General features: G+C 32.2%; 2 protein-coding genes across 2 annotated transcripts; one reads left to right on the top strand and one right to left on the bottom strand.

The window, feature by feature from the left end:
• Positions 1-2,021: 2,021 nt before the first annotated feature.
• Positions 2,022-7,116, top strand: LOTGIDRAFT_229316 (hypothetical protein). The gene is made up of 5 exons (XM_009063869.1): positions 2,022-2,162; positions 4,381-4,421; positions 4,883-4,967; positions 5,569-5,680; positions 6,132-7,116. Exons 1-5 carry the CDS (start codon positions 2,078-2,080, stop codon positions 6,154-6,156), a joined length of 348 nt encoding a protein of 115 aa, XP_009062117.1. The 5' UTR covers positions 2,022-2,077; the 3' UTR covers positions 6,157-7,116.
• Positions 7,117-10,642: 3,526 nt separating this feature from the next.
• LOTGIDRAFT_210552 (hypothetical protein) lies at positions 10,643-20,213 on the bottom strand. The gene is made up of 11 exons (XM_009063868.1): positions 20,189-20,213; positions 19,147-19,221; positions 18,427-18,480; positions 15,578-15,662; positions 14,458-14,630; positions 14,097-14,202; positions 13,350-13,520; positions 13,125-13,160; positions 12,618-12,732; positions 12,202-12,288; positions 10,643-12,013 (listed from the first exon to the last, which is right to left on the bottom strand). Exons 1-11 carry the CDS (start codon positions 20,194-20,196, stop codon positions 11,889-11,891), a joined length of 1,035 nt encoding a protein of 344 aa, XP_009062116.1. The 5' UTR covers positions 20,197-20,213; the 3' UTR covers positions 10,643-11,888.
• Between the last annotated feature and the right edge of the window lie 1,798 nt (positions 20,214-22,011).

The following is a 22,011-nucleotide window of genomic DNA, read 5'->3' as shown; positions in this document are numbered from 1 at the left end:
TGAAATAAATTATTTTTTTTGATACGATACTCTTGATGTTCCTCTTTTTCAACTGAATGGTGTTTCTACGGATTGGTCACTTCTCCCACATTCAAATTTCTCATCATTTTACATCATGAAAAAATTGACTGTGATACCCCAACCCTGACAATTCTGTGGCCCCTACTCTACCAAACACCATTTAATGATTCATAGAAACTTAACTATTTCAACTCTGTTACCCGAAACAATATTGCCCCGTGGACAGGTGCAGTACTTGATGATACTGTCTTGTGATATCGCCATAAACAGACACCTTGTCACCAGTGCTTGATGCTACTGTCTAGTGATACCACCATGAACAGATACCCAATATCTTATCACCGCAGTTCTTGATAAGACAGTGATATCACCATGAACAGATATTCAAAATCTTGTCACCAGTACTTGATAATATCGTCTAGTGATACCACCATGAACAGATACCCAATATCTCATCACCGCAGTTCTTGATAAGACAGTGATATCTGTCAGCTTAGCTGAGCATCATTTAACATCACAGGGAGTATCCGACAAGCTCGTGGAGAAAGTTGCGTTCATTGTAATATAATAAACCCAGTGTCTATATACGACCAGAGCCGTATATAGAGAGAGTCTGGCCAACTTGTGATCTCGCCGCGCTGAACCATGATTGGCGCAGAGCGGTCACGTGATTGAAGGCCGCCATATTGTTACCCTTCCCGCGACGTTTAGGCGTAGGAGCCTGGGTATTCTTTACGTTGTTTAAGCCTTATTCCTGGTCTTGTCTGGCAACAGAATGCCTCGATGTGTGGCATAGAAATGCTCTGTCAAATCTGGAGAAGGTATAGTGATGCACAGGTTCCCTAAGGATAAAAGGAGACGCAGAGAAGGGGAAGTAAAGGACAAACGATCCGACTGGACTCCCCACGACAACTCTTTTCTATGCGATGTAAGTACATTCGATGATTTCAGGGGTTTTGCAAATCGTGTTATGTTCAGGTCTAAAAACTGGATATAATAGATATGGAAACTTTGTGAGAGGGTTTCTTTCCACGCACTGGCTATCTAAACCTAGGCCTAGACGAGGAGCATGCACCATGGCTTCTGAGACACTGTCAACAACATTTCTGATAGGCCTACACTTAATCGATCGATTTATGTTTTTCTATAAAGGTGAAATTCTAAGACTATTTACTTATTTAGTATTTATTATTATTTACTTCCAATCACCAAAACAAACAGTATAATTTAAAGGTGTGCGCCATATTGGTACTTGTACGGTGAGGCAAGGGGCCATGGCTCCTAATCCTAATATTTGTGCTGGTCCTGATTTTCAACCCAAAACCCCCCCACTACCACCCTTCTCCCTATCAAGATTTCCTAAATGCCTATAAGTATTACCCCACCCCCTTTAGAGATCAAATGAAACGCCACCATTGTTTATGTTATTTCATTATTGACATTCGCAGAAAAATATGGAAGGGCAATGTAGACTGTGGGTCTAGACTATAATGTGAACACTAAGTCTTTTGGGCCAGTCACTTGGGTAAATTTTGGTTTCTCTTCCAGAATCACATCGACGACAGTCAAAGAGAAACAGTTCGCCGGGACAACAACCGACAGCGGAAGCAAAATGGTTTCAAAGCTGAAATGATGATACAGCTAGGCCCTAGCTATTTTAATATGGAAGAATACAGGTTTAATATTTCTGTGGTTAATGTTTGGAAAGTGCTAAAATTCAAAATTTGTCTTCTTTTTGTGTTTTTGTATAGACATACCAAATTTTATCAAAATCGGTTAAAAACTGTAAATTCTAGAGCGTTTACGAGGGATAACGTCGGCCGCCTTGTAGCTAAGAGAGGGTAACAAGATGGCGCCTTGTGACGTAGTTGGCCAGACTCTCTCTATATACGGCTCTGTATACGACACTCAAAAAGCATTGTGTTCTGAAATAGATTATGTCCCTTGAATGAAAATCTTCACCTTTTACTTGAAGATGAGAAAAGTATGAGTTGATTATGGTCTGACTTTGAGATAACTAAATAAATTCTCTCAGGTGTTTTCAGGTTGAAACACCATGTCAGCAATATACAAAACAGTTATAAATGTTGCTGATCGCTTTGTCCCTGCTAAGTTAGGACCTTTTTGGAATCATCCAGCAGGTAATGTTCCTCTTTTTCTCTGTAAATGGCATGTTCATGAATGTTTATTAAGTTGAGTCAACACTTATTCTTACATGTTATTTTCTGCTTGACTTGGGCTTCTTTTTTGATACAGTTTATTTGACTTTGACCCACATTGCATCCATAATGAATTGCTTGAAAAAAGAATGATATCTTATATGGTGTTGTGTTACAAATATATATAGCCTACAATTACAATACAGTGGTGTAACCTATTTTCGTGGATATAAGGATTCAACACCGAATTTCGTCACAGTTTAAAAAACGAATTTTTTTTTTATGTCTTAGATGTTTCCTCAGATATTCTACAAAATAATTAAAATTGGTTTATTTCGATTTTCTTTATGAATCCTTCACTTTGACCCATATTTCATGAGCAATCAACTCGGCAACGGCGGCAGAATGCATCACCTATTTTCATGTACGATGTTTGATCTATAAATAAGTCTAGAAAAACACATTGTATGAATACCTGGTGGTATAATTAACTTCTCTTAGTATTTATCTTTAATATCAATTCATTATAACTAGTGACAATTCCTTCAAAGAACCAAGATTTAAAAAAAAAATAGTGATTGACAAAATATGATATGTAGCGTGATTTATTGCTAAAAGTCACTGAAACAACATAAGAATATGGTGACCTTTGTGTTCCATAGAAATTTTCTGCTGACACAGAATCCGCTAGTTGATCACGTGACTTCATTCTTTGGACTACATTCTAGCAGACGACACTTGGAATTCCGATTACCGCTTGGGATTATAAGGAAATTCGGCCGATAAAAAATGGTGGCGTTTGGTAATAACTGAAATCCGCCATTTTGTATTTGTCAATGTATACATTAAAACATTTTTCCTTGCTTGAAACTATTGGATTCATTCTACTAGCTGACATTGTAGAGAAAACCCATGTTTATCAAAACAAACTAATGCGGAGGTAACGCAAGGTTGCGCAAGGTCGTTCATGTGAATTATTAATCGTTTCCGGAAATCCACGAATAATAGGTTTCCACGAAATTGGGGTACTTGACTGTATAAGAAATGAAACTCTTAATTCTATTCATTCAATTTTCAATTCAGAACCAGTGTTGTGGCAAAAAGTTTGAGTATAAATTTCGACAATATCTTTACTTTCGTGGCTTTATAAGGTAGCTTAAGCATACTGAGGCATTGACTAGCTAGCATGCAAGTTGTAGGCCATTTTCAATTTTTTTATTATGTTAGTCAGCAGAAGAATCAACACAGCACTTGTTAAGTACTGAATGGATTTCTTTACCATGCTATTTAATTTTTAGAAACTTCTGAAAGTAGGTAGTTTTAATGGTACTAGATAGCCAAATTTTACATGACACTAGTAAAATGATATCAATGTTTATTATATATTAAATATGTACGGTACCGGTACATAAATAATTGATATCTGTGAATATGTATAGATTTGTCCTTGCGGATGTAGAATGAACGGTGTAGAACCCATAATTTTGTTCATTTTTGAATAATTAGACAAGCAAGTCATTTGTTAGAGAAGGTTTTCTAAAAATGGATCCTATTATTAACAAACTCCAAACAGAGGTTTTGACTTTAACAAACACAATTTCAATCATTGCAAGTTAAAAGAAATTTATCTATGCATGATGTCAGTGCTGTATCTATTCCTTTTTAGTTTATTATCATGTTAAGAATCATTCACTAAAAAAACCAAAAAACTATGATGTCTTGAGTCTGCATTTTTGACTCATATAAGCTTACCGGTATAAGTAATGAGCTGCATCTTTTTTTCATTATTGCTTCCAAAATAAACTTATTCTAACTGTTGAAGATCTGTAGTTTTCTTTTCAACTAACAAAACCTTTCATTCTGTAACATTATTAATTAATATTAATCTTTACCTTTTTAACGTAATTTTCTTTAGTTGTTTCGTTCCTCGCATTTAGTCGCTTTTTATGTTTAGACAAGTGGTATTGTATTTTTGGATCTCTAGATCAAAGGTAATTCTATCGAATTTTTTTTTTCTTAACATATTAAAAGAATAGTTTTTAACTTTTTAGTTTTTATTAAGTTAATATTGACTATATGTAGTACTTGTTTTTTCACTCTTTAATTTAAAATGTTTTTTCACTCTTTATTCTGTACTAATATTTAATAAATTGATGCTGAACATCTCATGCATTTGTTATAATTTACATTTTTATTTCAGGTCCAAAAACTATTTTCTTCTGGGCACCATCCTTTAAATGGGTAAGTGTCTTAATTAAACTAAGAAATTATGTCAACTTATTCTACAATATATCAAATACAGGAGATTAACTTAAAGAAATTGTAAAGAGGATTTCTAAATTTTTTATGTGTATAAAACCATTATAATTTTCAGGCTGAAGTCATTGGTTAAGACAGTTCCACCAATTTTTAGCGTTTTATCACTATCTCAATAGTGACGTTATAAAACACTTAGTTTTAATGGAATGGCAGGAACCGCAGACTGATTAAAACTTGGAATGGTGCAAATTGAACCTATCATTGTCCACTTTACAATCCCTTTATTTAATACTTTGGGGTTTTGATTTACATAGAAATTGCATCTTCACCTCAGTAGCACCTGATGCTGTTGATATATATCCTTTCCCAAAAAAGTAAACATATTTGATCACCGAATATTTTGGCTGGCTCTATGATGAAATATGTATGTTTGTATGTTATAGGCACTTGTAATAGCTGGTATTGGTGATTTAGCTAGACCAGCTGAAAAACTCAGTGCTTATCAATCATCTGCTTTAGCTGCTACAGGTAATTTCTGTTGTTTGTTTTAAGAAGTTGTGTTGCTTTACTCTCTCACCTGAAATCCATATATTGGATATAGTTATCTCATATTTCCAGATCAGCTGTCCTGAAATAGATTATATATCTGATCATCATCTGAAACATAACATTTTTCATTGAAATTGCCTTCAAACTCAGATGTAGGCTCCTCTTATGTACTAGTGTGGGATATTAAACATACAATAATAGGAAATGTATTACAATAAAATGGATACAGTGAGACATGTATCTTGACATGGGATAAAAGACAAAGAGTAATGCTTCAATATTTATTCAGCTGTTTAACTTTACTTGAAGATTTTCCTATAAAATATGGACTAATTACTGTCATTTCTGTTCCCAAATGCAAATTGAACACTAGATTTCTACTGTATTTGAATGCTGCCAAGATATGTGTGTAGCCTACATGTTTTTTAGCATGCCTAGTATCGTAAGTATTAATACGCGTATCATGGCATGTCATATCACAATGTATCTCACTGATAAATCATGCCAGCACTATTTTCTACTCTCAAGAATGTGATAAGATTTAAGTGGTAATGTCTTTTGCAATATGGTTTATTTATAGGTATTATATGGTCTCGATATTCAATGGTTATTATACCTAAAAACTATAATTTATTACTTGTCAATCTATTTGTTGGTGCTACAGGACTATTTCAGCTGTCTCGTATTTATAAGTAAGTTTTTATACTGTTAAATTATTTAAGAATCAATGCTGATTTCAATAGTGTTATTGGTGTGTAAGTGCATCAAACTGAATATGTGACGAAGTCACTTGTGTATGGTGTTCCCTTTTTATTTATTATTATTTTTATTTAACAGACAAGGGAAATGGACAAATGGTACAGATAAAGTCATCTTCACAATGTCAAGATATCACAAACTCTTCAACTTGATGGAAAAACTACATGTGTATTCAAGGCCTTTGATTTGCTATATTCAATAGTGTGCAATCTTATCAAATCACTTTATTTACGAGTACAAGTTATTGGATGGAGTTCGAAATAGCTTGATGTTGTAAATATGACCTTATCTGTACCATTTGTACAGTCTGAACACTTTACTCCACAGCATTGTGCTTTTAAAATAAACATTACTAACTCTTACTTCATAATTTTATAATTTCAGTCACAGAAAAGCACAAAAACAATAACAGTGTACCATAAACTAACGACAAGTATTGAAATAATGATTTGATAACCCTGATTGGAGATTAAGATTAGAATAATTTAGATGAATGGAATTTGATTAAATGAATTTTATATGGATTTGGGATCAAAATAAAAAGATTTTAGCACAAAATAAAGATGGATTCCTAAGAGTTAAAATTTCTTATATCATAAAAGATTAATATAAAAGTAACATTTTTTAATGAACTTCTATCCAATACTAACTTACAAATTTAAGGAAGGCCCATATTTTTGAAGATGAAGATGGCATCAATTCGAATTGTAAAGGTCGTTAGGTATTTTTCATATGAGTTATACCTTAATGACAATACAGCTGTGATAAGAGTTGTGACAAACCTCAAAATATAAATGCTCTCTGTACATTAACAATATAGAGGGAAATTATATATTATACATTTACTTGCTTACAGTTTGATAAAGGCTGGTGGTAAATTTTGAAATATCAATGGATATTTAGGTAATCTTGATTTGTGACTGAAAATTGTTATCAGAGATTGATTTATTTTGCATTTCAATAGTTGAGCAAAAATCATAAGAAACTTGTATTTATATTGAGATTTCTTTGCTAGTTATTATTGTATTGAATTTCAACCAGTGAGTGATAATATTTTTAGTTAGAAAAATTTGCATGATCCTGACAAGTACTTTAGGTTAAGATGATTTGATGATATTTTAGGAAACTTTTGGTTGAATTAATAATAAAAATTGGGTTATATTATATTGCAATATTTTGGTTAAATTACAATATTTTGGTTACTATATTTATTACAATAGTTTTGTTTGATCTTGCCTTATAGTTAAAATATTTTGGTAGCCCTATAAAATATGTTTGTGGTTATGAGATTATTATTATCAGAAATTTTATGATTTTAATTTTTAGTTTTGTTTTATTATGAAATGAAATAAATCTATTATATGAAACTAAATTTGTGTGTTAATGATCAATGGAATGGATACTATGAAGAATTACACTGAAATTTCACAGATTGTGTAATCTATTATGATCAGTATGAGATTGGAGCACCTGTTATTTCTCTTGTTTCAGATACTGAAATCACAATCAGGCTTTGTTTGATATATATACAAAGGTATTTCACTAGACAGAAGCAAAATATTCAAATTGCATAGATAACAGCTCATCTGATTATTGCCCTTAGTGTGGGTCTTTACAATGTCAAGAGCTCAAGAGTTTTGTTCAGTTCAAATAACATGGGTATTGCTTTACAATGCCTGCATAAATTGGTTCAATATTAAAGGGATTGTATGTAGTTGTCTTGACATTTAATTATCATCTGATAGAGTTTAATATTAGCTATGTGTATCACCTTTCAGAATCAAAAATAATTATATTCCTTTAATTATTCTCTTCTGTATGTAATATTCACTCAGTATGGTCTTGTCCCTTATTACTAATCATCATTAGCCAGGTGAAGATGAGTGCAAGCAGAAAGAAAGAGCTCCAAATCATTTCGTTAATAGAGTTTGTCCAAAGCTTAAACCAGATAAAAACTTCTGATCTTGCCTTGCTCATCTAGATAATACATGTAAATATTATTGACTATTCCTGGAATAAAAAGATTCTGAAGTATTCGTATATGATTAAAAACTTGTTGCTACTGGTAAGTAAAATCCATTCATAATTTCATTCATTCATTCATTCTATCTATCTATCTCATTGCACTGATTTTTCTCATTCAAAGTTGTTTCCATCATTCCTAGGTGGATTTGTTGGGTTGATTAATCTTCAGATATTGCTTGTGAACATGTTTGTCTGTAAATCTGCTTAAATATTGATTTCTTTTTTCAGGACCTAAAACAATTTTCTTCTGGGCACCATCAGTGAAATGGGTAAGAGTCAGTTATATAATTTATATGACAACTCTTTATAAGGCAAAACGTGAGAACTTTAAGCGCAGTATACAAAAAAACATTTTTTTTTCAAAACAGTTATCAACTATTTGATATCACCTGCCATTCTGACAACAAATAGAAATGTCACTGTCCTATCAGATAATAGGAAATGGTCATCGTCCTTCTCCTAAGAATCTGCTATTGAAAAATTTGATCAAATGAAATATTTCATCTACATAAGCTTCCCAGTGGATTTCAGTATATCAATAACATTCACTTTTAGAAGTACAAGTCATAATGAATTTCAATTGTTTTTTTTATTAACAACAGGTATTAGTTATAGCAGGACTGGGTGATTTAAAGAGACCACCAGAGAAAATGAGTTTATTTCAGTCTTCTGCTCTAGCTGTTACAGGTGAGAATTAACTTTCATGTTGATATCATTAAAGGGACACGTTCACCTTCTGTTTGACCAATTGTATCCAAGTCTCAGAAAAGCTAAGCTAATCAACAATAGTATGCACAGCTCACCGTCGAAATTTGAGCCATGTATGTACAGAATTATCCACGTTTGAATGTTAAAATGATGACTTGTCATTTCATAATACTCCAGCATACATAGAAAAAGAAAGTGAAATATTTCTAGTTTAATTAAACGACTTTCTTGCAGTTCTAATACTTTTACATTTATTTACATACATATATTTAAAACCCAAATCAACCCCTGAAAATGGCAAACCTGTCCCTGCAGCACCTCACAGCCATGCAAACCACCTCTTCATTTTCTAATATTTTCTAAATTAATTGTAGGGACTATTTGGGCTCGTTATTCTCTAGTCATCATACCAGTTAATTACTATCTGTTCACTGTCAATGTTTTTGTTGCATTAACTGGTTTTTATCAACTTAGTAAAATCTACAGGTGAGTTATCTATTAGACTGATACATTGCAGTGTTAGACCAAATGGGGCTGGATGTCTATCCAGCTATGTTTATAAAACACTCTACATGTAGAGCCAAGATTTTATATGTATTGACATGCCAATCTAGCATAGACCCTACTATTGGAGTCTGGCATTTAACACTTTCAATGTGAAACAATCTTTTTTCAAATTTTTTAATTGTGTTATTAAACAGCATATTATTGTAGCTTATTATTAGAATTATCACTTTGTTTTAATTCATTAAACATTAGATCAGTTTTAACAGTTTCTAACTTCATGGTTATAGAGAAATGTGAAACTGTTGTCTTCTGTTTTCATCCTGAATAATGAAACAGAGTGTTTATTCTGTGATTGACTAAACTATATCTCTTTCCATTAAAGAGATTGTAAAGAGGTTTTCTAAATTTTTATGCATATCGATGACACTGATAGAATCAATTTGCCTCAATCCAATTTTCAATCAAGCGTCTGTGGTTTATGTAATTCTACTAAAACTAAGCGTTTTATGACTTCACTATCACAAAGGTTCATCTTATTGAAAAGTGAAATAGTACAAATTGGTGATATCAGAATCCCGGATATACATACATAGAATTTAGTAAATATCTTTACAATCCCTTAAAATTAGATATATCCTACTTATAATAGTGTTCTTCTGACATTACAGATACAGAAGTCAGCTAGCATCACAGCAATCAGCAGAATCAGCTCAATCTCAATAATTCACCATCAAATCAACGAGATATTTATATTTTAACTCAGTTAAATAATTCAAAGATTTTATCATGTAACAGTATTAATAAATTGTTAATTTGAAAATGTAGTTTTAGAACTTCAATCTATAGCTCTGACCTTAGTCCATGAAAGAAATGTTGTCAATAGCCTGGGCCATTATCAGAAGTGTTGCACGTTGCTTCCAAATGATTCTACAACTCTATATGCTAGGTTATGCACTGATATATGAAAATATGCTTTTTCCTGTAACCTAAGACAGAAACATCTGCCTCTATTTCAGCCTTCAATAGCCATTTTGAAGGATGTCGGCTGGTGTAGAGACAGAAAAACTGGGCCCAGTTTTCCACTTCTCCAAAGGTGCAGGGGATTTTACCCTATTTATTTAACGTGGATCTGCCAAACCCAGATATATTCAGAAAGATTGATATTTTTGTTGTTCGTAATACCCCTATACCATGTATGTCACATCTTTGGTTCCATTAAAGTTTTTAAAGAAAACGAAAGTTTAAGTGATGCCTAAAACTAATATTCAGTTATGAAAAGGTAATTCCATATATGGTAACTAAAAAACACATCTTATAAAACAGGGCCTATTTTTTAGTTACCGGAAAACTGCCAAAATATTTATCAGAGACTGGAATAGAGGCAGATGTTTTGGCTCACTGTAACCCATTCAGATACCAGTTTAAGTGTTCAAGTGTTCAATACTACAAGTATAGTTTAGCAAAGATACTTGGCATATCTGAATGGAATCAAAGCATAACAATAGCATAGGGTGGGATGTCTTTATGTTTTGAATTAGAACTGGATGTGTTAACATATTCGCTTGACTATATAGAGTATTTTCAAAGGATCTGTTAAACTAACCCTCTTTACTTTCCAGAATAATGTCAACTATAATTAACAACACTAACGATCTAAAAGTTAATGAATGATTTATTCTCTGCAATAACAACCATGACTTAAAATAACTTACTTCAAAAAATATCTTTTGAGCTTTCTAAAGCCATTTCCACTTCTTTTTCAAAGTTAAAAGTACATGATAAAGGAGATACACAGTATAATGACACGATAACTAACATATTTATAATTGACAGATGTATTTCTGTTAAGAACATGGTTCTCGATACATTTTCACTTTAATACATTATTTAGGATAATTGTCTTTCAAAGCTCAAAAGATGATTAGAAATAATTCAACAAAGTGATAGAAATCTAATCAAAAATAACAAAATCAGCAGATAACACAAAAAGATTCAACATGAGCAATTATGTTTGTGTAAATCATGTTACCGACATATTTGTGCACGAGAGTCTGAATCCAAACATAAACAAAAGTCATCCTCATATTGTGTTTAATACTGATTAAATATTCAAAGCATTAACTAGCATCCTTCCTCACAAACTTGTTCTGCCAATATCTTCTGATAAATAAAGTCAAGTTAGACATTCAATAAAGTTTAGCATATTAGTATAATATTTAGCGAATCATAAATTGCATAGGTATACTAGGTACAATCTACATGTTGTTTTGTTGTTGTTTGTTGACCTACTAAAAACCAAGATAAAGGCCTAACAAATTTAGTCTTTTGAAGAAGTCAGATCAAATGTGTTTTTTTTCTACAGATTATTTGAATTATTTGAATTATTATATATTTGAGTCACCCACTGAAAAATATGACAACACTTAGATCTGTTGTTTAATCAGAATATTGAAAGAATTTTACTAAAAAGGTCACCAAAAAGTCTTGTTTAACAAATCATACTCATTTTCTTTAACAATTTAACATCCTAATGACCAGGTACAGAGGTCAAATCCCAGTAATAAAATTTTATTAACAATATGGCACAATTCACTGAGTAGTCATTTTCAATGACTCATTTCATGTATACCTCCTTGATTTTACCAGCTTGTATACTTTGACTGGATAGACTAGTTCATACAGTCAGTTTTCCATCATATGCTTTTGTTATTTAATGATGGAGTTAATAAACAGACTTTTTATGGTAGTAATTTTCATTGGCACTTGTCTGTTTTAAAAAGAGGGGTGATAGTGAGGTGCTATAATTCATGAGTTAAGTCAGTGTAAAAATTAGTTGTGAATAATATTTAAAGACATGCATAGAATGATTAAACCTTAGTTTGAGATGAAATAATCCATAAATTATACAAATGATGGTTTTTTAGGGAAAGTACAACCAGATTGCTGTATAATTAAATTTCCTGCCCAATGTCCACATCTCATACATTCACTGATTGGTTTGCCTTGAACTAACTGTGCTAAAAATCCTGAAAAGAGAGAACAGAATAGCCCAAATTAATTTTCAAATGGATCACTTGTCCAGGTCTATCCAAATGTTTTATGATAAAAATATATGCTGGTTATTGTATTGTGTCATCAAGTCTGGAAGATCTTAGTTTAAATTGCATTAATAAGAATCCACAGATACACACTGCTATAAATAAACCTCACTCACCTCCAACAAAGGCATCACCAGCTCCATTAGTATCCACAATATTTTTACTATCAACACTAGACGCAGGGTATTCTGTTATTTTACCATCTTAAATAAAATATTATTTTATTATTTATTATACAGAATTGGAGAGGAGAGGTCTTTACAAAAGCTATTATCCTAATCGTCAAGAAGACAATAATGCATCACAGCATAATTAGCAAGCTTCAGCCTTTTCCTTTCTGTCAAATTGGGTTCACCTTGACACAAATATATAAGTCAGTTATTCACAGTGCTTAAAACAAGGCTTACATATTTTTAACGTTGTGCCTAAAAATGACTGCTTACTGTCCAATCACCACAGAACAAACAGAAGTATATCACTCTCACATTCACAAGCCTTTGTTTATGGGTGTCAAATTGTTGCCAAATCTTACCTTTAGCTACAATAGCAGGTAAATCTCCCTGTGTAAAAACAACCATTCTCGATCTTTTAGAATTAACTTTTTCCATATCTGCTACTTTTAATGCTACTTCTTTGAGATCTTTTGTCTGAAATATTTTGAATTCAAGTATTAGATTTTGGCATGGCATTGAAGACTTTAAAGATTGAATTCTCTCTGGGTCAGACAGTTGCTCAGTCTCTTGTATCATTGCCATCTAGACTAAAAAAATTATGGTTTATTTTTAATATCTGTCAGTGTGCAAATGTCTTTTGGTCGTAACTAAGTCATCTTCCCTCATTGTATTAAATCATTACATGGATACAAAAAAATTTGATATAAATCATAGATAAGAGATTTGGCAAAAGACACAAAGTAAAGGTCCTCATACAGCAAAATTTGTTATATTGTAATACAATTCACATACTATTATTTCCACCTGATACAACCATTGCAGTTGCAGAATTATTTTTTGACAATGTAAACCAATGATATACTTACATTAATATCATTAGCAGTAGCAAATTCTGCAGCTTCCTAAAAGTAAACCAAACAATGTGAAAGGTGACATATATAAAAACCCAGTATGTCTTATTGGTTGTAATAGACACTGCTTGGAAAGGTAAGAGTACAAAAGGCAATAAGTAGTATACAACTTCAGAAGTATTCAGACAGTATGGCAGAAAGTTCACACAGCATCTTTTAATAAAGATAAATGACACTTACTGTTTCGTTGGCAAATAAAATATCTACATATAGTAAAACTTGTAACATGGCACTTTTGAATACAGTACATAAAAATGGTGCTGATAAATTCATACAAAATACTTTATTATGTTCATTTGCATGTTTAGCAATTCGTAGCATGGCTTCAGGACAAACCGTTAGTGGAAAACCCTGAAAAGATAGTAAAGTTATTTTAAGTAAAAATTCAGAGAAAATGAGAATGAAGGTGGAAAACAATTGGGTTGATCCTCTAAAGTATGTATCTTTGTGTCAGACTGTATTTCAAGAAGATGGAGTTAACCTTCCTGCAAGTAGTCTAAATAGTGACAAGAACACTGCCCTAATTCGATTTATGTGTTCTTAAAGTTTTGCAAATTTTACTAAGATTTTTTGAAGGCACTTTAAGGGTTTGTAATTTTATAAAACGCTTAGTGGAGTACACTGTACTGCATGCCTTCCAAAATGCAGGAATAGTTAGGTTATAACGAGAATAAACCGAATTTAATATTTAAAACCAAGACTTCCAAGGTGTTCCATTACCGCTTACGCAATTTTTTTGGGGCAATTTGGATGAATTAAAATGCATTTGTGGGCGTATAAGCTTGCATAGATAATATGCAATTGTTGTGTTTAATTTGTCAAAACTTATTAGAAGTAGAATTAGACTTCTTGTTTTTCAAGCTAAAAATCCACAGCAATATATTTGTCCCTTATCTTAAAAAAAAATAAAGTCTAAAATACACTTACTGCACAGTAGTAAAAATCCGCTTTTTCAACTAACTTCCAGTTTTCAGGATCATCTAAATGACTTTCTGTGAAGCAATTGGCTGCAGCAAGATTAGCCACTAAAGACCTGACCAATTGAGAAGTACGGGTAAGTCAAAGTATTTAAACCAATTTAACAGTACAACAATATTATAATGAGTTGCATCTTTGATAGAAATTTGAGATAAGAAACTGAAACACACAGTTGTTCTGCTCTTTGAAAATTTTACAATGAAGAGGACTGACTGACAGTATTTCGATTGGTTGATTGACAGCTTAAGTCCCACCTTCAGCACATGCTGGATGTTCAACCTGAGAAAATGAAATCAAAAATAGTACACACCTATTTTTTTCAGTACAAACTACAGCACAAGTACCAGTGGGTTGTTTTTCTGTGACTTGAAACTTTACATTGACACCAGCATCTTTGCCCTTTTCTTTTAAAATTGAACCAAACTTATCATCTTTACCAATACAACCAAATACAGTTGTGGCATTATCCACACCTACCAGCCACTAAAAAATCATTATTTTTCGTAACATTTTGTGAACAAAGGAAGGGGAAACAGATACAGTGCTCTCTTTGCCTTCTGGATTAAACTACAATGTTAACCTCATTTCGAAAATCAAACGTGTTTGATAATTTTTTCCACGAATGAACAAATGCTTGTGTGTGACAATTCAGAATGGCTGCGCCCTTGGATTTGATTGATAGTAGCCTAATTCTAAGTCTTCAGAAGACGAAGAAATGTTGCTATTAACACTGTTACTACGCCATAATCATAGTTGAAAGAAAGCAAATTGTTGCAAGCAATGGGTTCAAACCTGGATTCAGAGAAGGCATTCAAGGGAAGCTTTCTTCTAACACATACAAGAGTTATAAAAGAGAAATCTCGTCAATATCATTGCCTAGACAGACAGTCTTTTAAAGATGTTTGGGCAATGGCCCTATCAATTCCAAGAATAGAATGCGCCCTTTAATAAGCCCGACTGAAAGGCTAACTGTTGCGCTAAGTTATATGGCCTCAGGTAACAGCGTTAATAGTAAAATTTCTTCATCTTCTTCCATTTTGAATTGTCACATGATTACGCATGTGTAGATAAAGTTACCTGTAAGCAGATAGCTTTAGTTACGCGCACCACAAGCATTTGTTCATTCGTGGACAAAATTATTAAAGACATTGATTTTCAACACCAATGACCAAAATCTTACATAAATTTACTCGCACGCGGAAGGTATCGCCTTAAGGAGAAGTGCACGAATGAATTCAGCCTGAGCTGATGGCTCGTGTGCGACAGACTTTAAGAGCAGACAACTTTGTTTTACTGAGAAGGAAAATATGGGAGATAACTCTTACTTTACAATTAGTTTTAAGACCACAATTTGACCTAATGATATCAATATGACATAAGAAATGTTTCTTTCAACTGTCAAGTTTTGAGGGTTCAAGGAAAATAATTACCTGTGCAACTCGAATTGCATTTAAAGTGGCTCCACCAGGAACATATTCCACAGTATCAGGATAAGATTTAACCATATCATCATACCTGTAATATAACAAATATTGAACCGCTACAGCTATTATCTCTTCAGTAAAGCTTTAAGCATCAGGTGTTCAGGAAGGATAAACATGCCCCATACATGTGTAATCTACCGATGTTGTCGGGTTTCTACCGCTTTTGCATGTTGTCTACCTCTCTACCAATTTTTGTTTTTTTCTGACCAAATTTTCATAGGACCGTCCGTTTTCAATGTCCAAATTCTCTACCATAAATCAACAAAACATCTATCATTACTTGTAGCTTGATTGCCAGTAACACGCGTTAATATCATCACCTAATAATTTTATCATTACCTGGTTAATTAATCCCCCAATTAAGATGGTAATTTGATCTATTTTCACCTGATAAAGCGTATTTTAAGCCCATGTGACATACTTTTTTTTTAACAACATCTGGTAGATTCTACTTTCGCTTTTACAATAAATTTTAGGGTAGCATGTCATGCCCTGCCTTTTAAGCAACCCCATAACTTATTTTAGTGAAGATCAAGTTAATAGTCTTCGACTTTGAGCTAATTATTTATCTTGATTTCTTCAACTTTATATCAATATACAAATCACTTGAACCAAACAAAAAACATATCTTTCAAGTAATAATAATGATCTGAAACTGGTTTTCATTGTATGTAGGGCTTAGTATTATTATCTGGTTACATTCTCTTTGACTGACCTCTGTTTATGACAATATCAGAAGATATATTCAATAAGCAGTATTATACTGTTCATGTATTCTAAATATTCAAGAATTGTCTTATGAGTTAAATAAAAGAGGGTTAAATGCTGGCACTGTTTCTTCATCACATAAATATCAAATAGAAATATCTTAATACAAATAATGTCAAATTAATATACTTTGAAGTTGCCTTTGCTTATTTTTCTTGATCAAATCATGTTTATTGTTTGATTAATTGAGTGCTAAGATTGTGTTAGGATGTAGAAAAGCTTTGGGATCAAATTTACTGAAATCGATTGAAAAACACTTTAACAGATTGTGATAATCTGGCCACATTTTCGTATAAAAGATAGCTTGCGATGCAAGCTAACATACACCCACTGGCAGCTGTCAGAAATGATAAAACAGTCTTTAGTGACTAAAGTACGAATTTTCTCATATTGAAGAAATTATTTATGCTGAATAATTCCACAAAATTTTTTAAAATCAATATCAATAACCCAAATACAACAAACAATTCAATCACACAGCTCTAATCAAAGGCAAAAAACAACTTTTGACGTCAAGGGCAATAACTCAAAAAATGTTCATCAAAAATATCTCTTGTTAGAACTTGTCCGAGATCTTATCAATTCCAATGATCACACCAAGTTTCATCAAAATCGGTTGAAAACTGTAGCTTCTACTGTTCTCACAAACAAATTTTGACGCATATTTCGTAAGTTAATGGCAATAACTCAAAAACATTTCATCGAAAATGCGTCAAGTTAAAACTTGTCCGAGATCTTATGAATTTCAATGATCACACCAAGTTTCATCAGAATTGGTTGAAAACTGTAGCTTCTATTGTGCTCACTAACAAATTTTGACGCGTTTTTACAAAGTCAAGGGCAATAACTCAAAAACTGTTCATCAAAAATGCATCAAGTTAGAAGTTGTCCGAGATCTTATCAATTCCAATGATCACACCAAGTTTCATCAGAATAGGTTGAAAACTGTAGCGTCAATACTGCTCACAAACTATTTTTAACAAATTTCGACGCATTTTAACAAAGTCAAGGGCAATAACTCAAAAACCGTTCATCGAAAATGCGTCAAGTTAAAACTTGTCCGAGATCTTATTAATTCCAATGATCACACCAAGTTTCATAAGAAGCGGTTGAAAACTGTAGCTTCAATCCTGCTCACGAACTATTTTTAACAAATTTTGACGCGTTTTTACAAAGTCAAGGGCAATAACTCAAAAACCGTTCATCGAAAATGTGTTAAATTAGAACTTGTCAGAGATCACACCAGGTTTCATCAGAATCGGTTGAAAATTGTAGCTTCAATCCTGCTCACGACCTATATTTAACAAATTTCAAGGCGTTCTAAGTCAAGGGCAATATCTCAAAAACCGTTCATCGAAAATATGTCAAATTCGAACTTGACAGATCTTATCAATCTAAAGCATCACACCAAGTTTTATCAATATCAGATAAAAACTGTAGTCTCTATAGTGATCACAAGAAATGTTGACGGACGGACCGACAGACAGGGGTGGCGACAATATACGACCACATATTCATATGGGCGTATAAAAATGACTAGCCAAACCATGTTTAAAAGACATATTTGTAAGTTACAAATAATGTAATTGAATACACTACGTATTTAGAAAATAAAAAATTATCGGTTTTTTTCCTATTTTGGAAACATAACGATTTTAATTTACAAATTTTTAGTTGGTATTTGACTGTTTTGGTAAAAAGGCACACATAGAGTTACCTCCCTTATGGAAATTGTGAGACCTGATAATCTTTATTAAGTTAATAAGAGACCGCTTGATCATTGGAATCCCCTCGTAATTAGCTAATTACAAGTGAATTATTGACTTCTGAGACAAACTGATATTTTCCCAATCATTAGAACCCCTCTGCTTTCGATTAGCCGTCCAATAATGGAATATATATATGTAAATAAATGAAAATAAGGAAACCGAACTTTAATGAAAATTTCATACTAGAATTCTGAAGTGCAACTTCACACAATGTTATCATTCTAAATAATTATATTTTTTTTATCTTTAGATACTTACATAGGAAGATGTTTTTCTTCTGCTAAAATAGCATTATTAGCTTTCAAGTCATATCTACAAAATATACAAAATCATGAAAACTGGTACAACAAAATTTATGTCAGAATTAAAACTAAAACATAATGGTAGATTTGAACTGGAAGAAAGACTTTCTTGTCCTAATCCAGGTTGACTTCTTAAACAAAAGTATAAAAAATAGTACAGAGGTTTACAAAACCTATTTAATATGTGTATCCATGACAATGAAAGCATCAATATGCACCATTCCAATTTTTAGTGAGTTGTGTGTAATTTTTGTTAGTTATTGCCCCCAGATATCATTTGCAATAGTGACGTCATAACATATACAATTAAGCATTACTTTAATTTCAGGAACCACAAACGTCCAATTTACCTTCAATGTAAGAGCTATGGCCATGACCTTAGCTTAGAATTAAATAACTTTAATATGTTTTTATCTGTTTTTAATGAATAGAAATATAGTACAAAAGATAATACTATTTTTAGACTCGAGTTTGTATTTGAAGATATCATGTAACTAGTCAAATGCAGTTTGCACAAGAAAGCAGAAAAAATAAATTGTTTAAAAAAAAATTTTAAATTTAGCTTCTCACTGCTTATTCCACAAATCTATGGTCCATAATATTCACACTGCCAAAATTCAAGCAATTATTTGGTCAGTAAATATCTATTAGTCATCTCTAGAAAATCAGAACTTACTTCTTTAAAAAATCTTCATCACTTATGATAGAAATATCTAACAGAGGATTTCCATAGCCGAGTAAGATACCTGGTCTGAAATATATATAATATATCTAGTTATATTCAAACAATATACACCGGTAATTATATTAAATCTGATTATGTACAGAAAGGCTGACTCAAAATCATGCTTCCAGATCACTTTCTAGATTTGATCCAGGAAAGAATAGATTTCCAAGCGTACTTTACTAAAACATGAATTAACCAGAAACTACCAGGAAGCGACCAAATAAAACATGAAACAACCAGGAAACTGCTTCAACTATTTTTCGATGAACTTTAAGAATGCTAATCAGGCCACACACGTACTTTATTTTTAAGAAAGGTGCATTTGGGACAAGTGCACTTTATTGACCTGTTATTGTATGATAATTCCCAGTTAAGTACATTTTGAATGTGACCTAATTCAGTTTGAAATATAACATTGTTAATACATTCAAACAATATTATTTTATTATGTTGTGTGAATTTTAATATGATACATTAATTATCTTATGAAAATGAAACTGGTAGATAAGGGCCATTCCCCTAATGTCTGACTACATTGAGCTTTGAATTGAATTTTTTTCTCTCATTTCAAAAATATTCGAAATATAATGACCTCCTTTGTTGACCAAAAATTGATAAATAATTTTTAAAATTAATGTTTTTTTCGGTGCTCAACATTTTCATCAACCCAAAGACAATCTAAGACTCTCAGTAGTATTTTTGTAATTGATATTTCAATTCATATGAAAATACAATTTTTTTTCTTTTTGCTGTCGGTTTTCATTTCATAGTACGGTATATAAAAAAGGAACAGACAAGGAATGGATTCATTAATTTTTATGTTTGATGCAAGATTTGCTTGATTGGTTAAACTGAAAGTAGAACTAGAAGAGAGCCATAAAATACCCCTACCGCTACCCCTGCTGCGATTAAGTTGAACTCATGGAAATATTGATCGTTGATGTTATGAACGATGATTTGTAAGTCATGTAAAAATGATCGAGAGATATACCTTGCCATTTCGTGCAATATTAAATCTCTCAGAGGCTCAATATGTAAGCAACGTTTTCTTTTATACACATGGACGAGTTCATTAAAACTGTTAAGGGTAGTTAGGTAATTAGGCGAAACTACATTGACGATGAAATTGATATTATCACCGAGTTTGAAAAGAAATCTATCAAAATATTTGAAAATCATTTTCACTAGGAACAAATGGATAACTTTAAAACATTCAAATAGTCGACTCCTTAAGGATACCAAGACACAATTCCTCATCATTAGACTCAATCATTGATAGCAAGTGCACTAGGCCCAGCCTAGACCGGTTCGTTCAAGCCTGGTTGTGACTTGACTTTTGAAGATAACCTATGTAGTCATACCTATGTAGTAACAAGATGAAATTAAGTTATCGTTAATACCTGACTAAGAGAGTTTTCTGTTTTTTACAATCATTTTCTACTTCCAACTCCTTGGAATCTCCAGATAATCTTTTTGGATAGGACATCGCGCAGCCTGTTCGTTCTTTCAAAATTCAAGTGGGAGTCAGTTCGTTTTATACACTTATGCTTCAAAAAGCTACCATGGTTTTTGAACCGAATCATCTTAAATTGCCAATAATTTTACCTGATAGCAAGAGTGTTTTTCTAGACATTTCTTTTTATTATGAAGCACAATAAAATCAAAGTAGAGACAGCTTTCCTCTCTCAAAAAACTGTCTACCATGAGAAGTAAAACTTTAAGTTTTCAGGATCCAACAGATAGCTGTTGTAGACCTAATCATTTGCAACAGTTTCTGAGGGATCATATCAGAAACTAAATAGATCATATCAACAGGTTACAGAAGCAAAGTCAAACAATTTATTCAATCAAATAACTCATAGAGCAATGGTTACTTTATTGTCTTGTCCTATTTATTTTTGACTTTTTTCGATAATTTTTAAGAGAATTGGAATATCAGCCTCAAAATAGTACTGATAGTCTTAGAATGTCTTTGCATTGATAAAAATATGCTCTTTTGTAAGTTGACATTGAAAAGAAACTCATTTCCCTCCAAGATCTTTAACCCCAAAGAGTCACAAATTTTGCCTGAAAATGGGCCTCTGTAAAAGCAAATTTTGAAGACATAATGTGTGGTTGTGTTTATATTTCTATCAAAGCACAGACATTTTAAGACTTATAGTACTATATTGAGGCTGCTATTCCAATTCTCATAAAAATAATAGAAAAAATTCAAATAACTTTTGAGAGATATTGCAAGATGGTTGGGTAAAGTTTAAATTGGATTGTACATTTGTAAATTTCATTTGAATTTCTTTCAAGTTACTCACTGGCAAGACAGAAAGATAGCGGATCCATTTGGAGTATTGGGAAGACGTTAAATTGCGAACGCTTTTTCGGAAGAAAAGAAAATCACATGGACAGACAGATATAATTATATGTCTACAAAGTAAGATGTGGGATAATAAAGCACCCAAAGTTTAGTCATAATTTTATTGAATCTAGATTTATTATTATTTGTATAAGTGGGTTTATTCCATACTTAAAAGATATAATAGAAGTCGGATATGGGCAAATAATATAATTTATCTTGAGCCATTTGACACACACGCACATAACTTCACTCTATAGTTTATCACAATCTTATACTGGCTTATCAAAAGGTAGAGGAAAATTAAAGAGTTATGTCCAACCCAGAGAGATTACAGAACCAGAGCAGCCTCTATTCTGGGCATTTCCTTCCAAGAAAGATAGAAATATCAATTGTAGTTTTCTCCCTTTGTACAATTAACATTATTTGCTGTAAAGAACTTGCTACCTTCACAATTTCATTTG

This window comes from Lottia gigantea (assembly GCF_000327385.1).
Source record: "Lottia gigantea unplaced genomic scaffold LOTGIsca_6, whole genome shotgun sequence".
Classification (NCBI taxonomy): Eukaryota; Metazoa; Mollusca; class Gastropoda; family Lottiidae; genus Lottia; species Lottia gigantea.
Note: the sequence above shows the minus strand (reverse complement) of the source record. Positions and strands in the feature narration are given on the sequence as shown.

Bases quoted from the DNA above. Each gene is read 5' to 3' on its own strand.
- LOTGIDRAFT_210552 (XM_009063868.1), bottom strand. The intron at 13,521-14,096 runs GTAAGTGTATTT...CTATCTTTTCAG, and splicing joins CGGATTTTTACTACTGTGCA to GGTTTTCCACTAACGGTTTG. The intron at 12,289-12,617 runs GTAAGATTTGGC...ATTTTATTTAAG, and splicing joins ACCTGCTATTGTAGCTAAAG to ATGGTAAAATAACAGAATAC.
- LOTGIDRAFT_229316 (XM_009063869.1), top strand. From the start codon at position 2,078: ATGTCAGCAATATACAAAACAGTTATAAATGTTGCTGATCGCTTTGTC. The intron at 4,422-4,882 runs GTAAGTGTCTTA...TGTATGTTATAG, and splicing joins GGGCACCATCCTTTAAATGG to GCACTTGTAATAGCTGGTAT. The intron at 5,681-6,131 runs GTAAGTTTTTAT...TTATAATTTCAG, and splicing joins CAGCTGTCTCGTATTTATAA to TCACAGAAAAGCACAAAAAC.